Below are 3,362 nucleotides of genomic sequence, written 5' to 3' on the forward strand. Positions count from 1 at the left end.
GCGACACACCTTCGACGGAGGGTGGGGGGCCGGGGCGGGGAGCGGGCGGGACGGGACACCCTCGGCCCGGGACAGGGCGCCCAGGGGAGAGCGGCTCCAGGTTGGGCCTGCCTCGCCTTGCTCCTGCCTCCCCCCGGTGCTCAGTGCGGGTTTATCTCCCCTCACGGTCTCCTCTTTGTAGAGAGAGCGGCAGCACAAAGAGGAGCTGGGCTTGGGCTTGCCTTGAGTCCTTGCAGCCTTTCAGGGTGTTCTTGCCTGTCCGTGAGGCTTTTGGGACGCTCGGGCTCCCTAAACTTTGACTGGTCTTAAAGTACGCATCTTGTCTCCCGCAGAGTCGTTTCTTTATAGTGTCTTACGAAACCCAGGTAATGGTCCTGTTACAGACTCACAGAATAGTTAGGGTTGGAAGGGACCTCTGGAGATCATCCAGTCCAACCCCCCTGCCAAGGCGGGGTCACCTCGAGCAGGTGACGCCAGAACGCGTCCAGGTGGGTTTGAATGTCTCTAGACAGGCAGACTCCATGGCTTCCCTGGGCAGCCTGTTCCAGTGCTCTGCCACCCTCAATGTAAAGAAGCTCTTCCTCATGTTGAGGTGGAACTGCTTGTGTTTTAGTTTACGGCCACTGCTCCTTGTCCTGTTGCTAGTAAATTTGTAACTGGGTTGAACGCTACCTTGCTGTAACTTTTAAAGTCAGGTGGTGTTTTACACACCTGAGTTGGTGACATGATCTGGCCAGGTAGGTTTTTTTTGTCTTATGATGACTACTGTTTTTTAAAAGGCATCTCTTTGTAACTTAATGGTGATCACAAAACTAGTTGTTAGGAAGTAATAACACCAGATTTAAAAAGCGGTGTTTATGTAAGTGTAATTATACTGTTGCTTAGTACTTTGCTTGTTTTAGAAGGATGAATCATTGTCAGGCAAATAAAATACCTCGTCCATTTGGTCTGTTTCTTGTCTGGTGTAGAGTCTCTGTTTTACCAAGTTTCCATACAGTTTAAATCAAAGTAGAGGGCCAAGTGCATATATTTTCTTCAGTGTGTCTAGCGTCTTCTTCCTTTAGTGTTGTGTAGGGATGTGCATAGTGGGAAAGATAGCAAGGAACATAAGATGCTTGACAAAACGTGAGTCTGGTTGTAGAATTACTATCTAGTTTGTTTCTGTGTTGCCTGAGAAGATACTTGTGCTGAAGGTCATGATTTATCAATTCTGTTTTTTAAGGACTGTGCTGGCGATTGCTGGAGAAGACTTCTGTATTGTTGCCTCTGACACGCGTCTGAGTGAAGGCTATTCAATTCACTGCCGGGACAGTCCAAAATGCTACAAGCTGTAAGTCCAGATCTGCAAGGATTGAAAAAGATGGAAAATCTTTTGTATTGCTGACCATGTCACCTGCATCCTGCTTTAAGCAGAATTCTTAGAAGAAAAAGCACAGTAACAAAGTAGATTTTGGGGTCATGGTGACCCTTGCTGTAATGCAAGATGTGATGTGATATTGTAAATATAGCCAGATTTCTTGTTTCATGCTCTTGAAGTTAACTGAGAACGGAACTTTTTTTGTACAATACAAACCTTAATGTGGGTTTTTTTGGCTGGATAATCAGAAGAATTTTTAACTTAACTGTAGCAAAATTTAATCCTATGATAACTCACTCTGCTTCATCAGAAGACCTGGTGATGGTACGCAAGTGTGCCCACTGCTGCCAGTTGTAGTGTGTCTCTCTAGTTAACTACCTGGCACTTTGCAGAGGTAAACCTATTAGTTGTTCCATTTTTGAACTTTCTATGCTCATTTTATGCTTAGTTTGACTCACCTGGGTAGCATCTCCTTGGTGTACAACTACATATTGTATTTATGTTCATCTTACTGCAGCAGGTGCTTGCCTTGTAGGCTGTCATCAACTGTGTAAACATTTTTTGTCTTGTGCGTTATTATTTCTTTTTCTAATTGATGACATGAGATCAAAATAACTTAGGTTTCTCCTGGCTAACTTGTTACTCTATGTTTGACTCTCTGATACTGCCCAAATGTACTCTGGTACAGTATACATACTGCATATGATGGCTTTGTGTAATTTTAGTGACAGGCTGAGGGGAGATTTTGTTTAAAGATGTTTTCTGAATGACTGCTTTGGGTTGGTCTGTGGGTGTTTATGTTTCTAGACTCTTTTCTATTTCCTAGAATTAAAATTCCAAGTGTGTGTTCCCGTGGTTAGTGTTTATAAAACATTTGAAAACTGAGCAGAGAGCTAAGCTTCTCTGATGCATCTGCAGCCAGATCACTTCTGTTGCGCTGACACAGAAAGCCACCAACACCATAAATGTCATGTAACCATCCTACAAGCTTAATGCAGCCCTCTGGTCCAATTGAGTAAAAATTGGACTGAGTGATAGGATCTGTGGCTCCTCAGTATAAAATGGATCTTCTAGCAAGACTGAATTGCTACAGCTGGAGTCAGGGGTGCATGAAGAAATGGAGAATTTCTTTTTGTCAGTCTTACTGACAGTTGAAGAAGGAAGTGGGTTGAAGAAAGACGTCTGCGTGGTCCTGTGTTTAATGAGTCCTCTCTAAGATGTAGGTTGCAGGTGTCTTTCATACACCACAGATCTGTTAGTACATTTTAGACAACTTTTTGGCAGCATTACAAAAACTGAAAATACATTTGGTGTTTTCATAATAACTTGCTGTGTAAGAAATTGCTGTTGTTCATGCTAAGTCTAAAATTGCAACAAAATTTTACGTTTTTCAGAACAGAACAAACGGTCATTGGATGCACTGGTTTCCATGGGGACTGCCTTACCCTTACTAAAATTATTGAAGCCAGATTAAAGGTAACTACCTATCCTATTTTATTTAGAAACTTAGATTCCTAATATTACACTTGAGACTGATAATAAGGTAAATTTTAAACATAACTTCTGCTGGTTTTTTTCAAGTGTTTGTATTATAACTGTTTTGCTAGTGAAAGATCTGGCAGGGAAAATTGGTGCTGTGTTCTTACTAAGTGTGACACCACAAATTTATGGAATGGAAGAGCTGGAGAAGATATTGTTAATGAGGCAACACCTATTAATTACAAAACTTTGAAGATGTGTTAATCTCTGGCTTGTAAAAAGACTATACCATTTAGACCAAGGTGTTTTCACTGATGGTGCTGGTTAATTTTGCTTAGCATCAGATTCTTCTGTAGTGAGGTTACAGAAAATGTAATTCTGATTGAATGTCAGCTTTAGTGTTTGACTTTCTTCTTGGATGTGCTCTACCACTGGCAGATGTACAGGCATTCCAACAACAAGACCATGACTACTGGGGCTATTGCAGCAATGCTGTCTACAATCCTGTATTCTCGACGTTTCTTTC

At 42.0% G+C, this 3,362-nt stretch overlaps 1 protein-coding gene across 1 annotated transcript in view; it reads left to right on the forward strand.

The window, feature by feature from the left end:
- Window positions 1–4: 4 nt before the first annotated feature.
- The window catches only part of PSMB1 (proteasome subunit beta 1), a gene marked incomplete at its 5' end in the record, with an annotated part of 6,678 nt that continues 3,320 nt past the window's right edge, over window positions 5–3,362 (forward strand). Inside the window, 4 exons of the mRNA XM_008643389.1 lie at window positions 5–21; window positions 1,223–1,330; window positions 2,752–2,833; window positions 3,275–3,359. Of these exons, the coding sequence (XP_008641611.1) occupies window positions 5–21; window positions 1,223–1,330; window positions 2,752–2,833; window positions 3,275–3,359 (292 nt within the window). The remainder of the gene's footprint in view (window positions 22–1,222; window positions 1,331–2,751; window positions 2,834–3,274; window positions 3,360–3,362) is intronic.

Source organism: Corvus brachyrhynchos, unplaced genomic scaffold, assembly GCF_000691975.1.
Source record: "Corvus brachyrhynchos isolate BGI_N302 unplaced genomic scaffold, ASM69197v1 scaffold70, whole genome shotgun sequence".
NCBI classification, from domain to species: Eukaryota; Metazoa; Chordata; class Aves; order Passeriformes; family Corvidae; genus Corvus; species Corvus brachyrhynchos.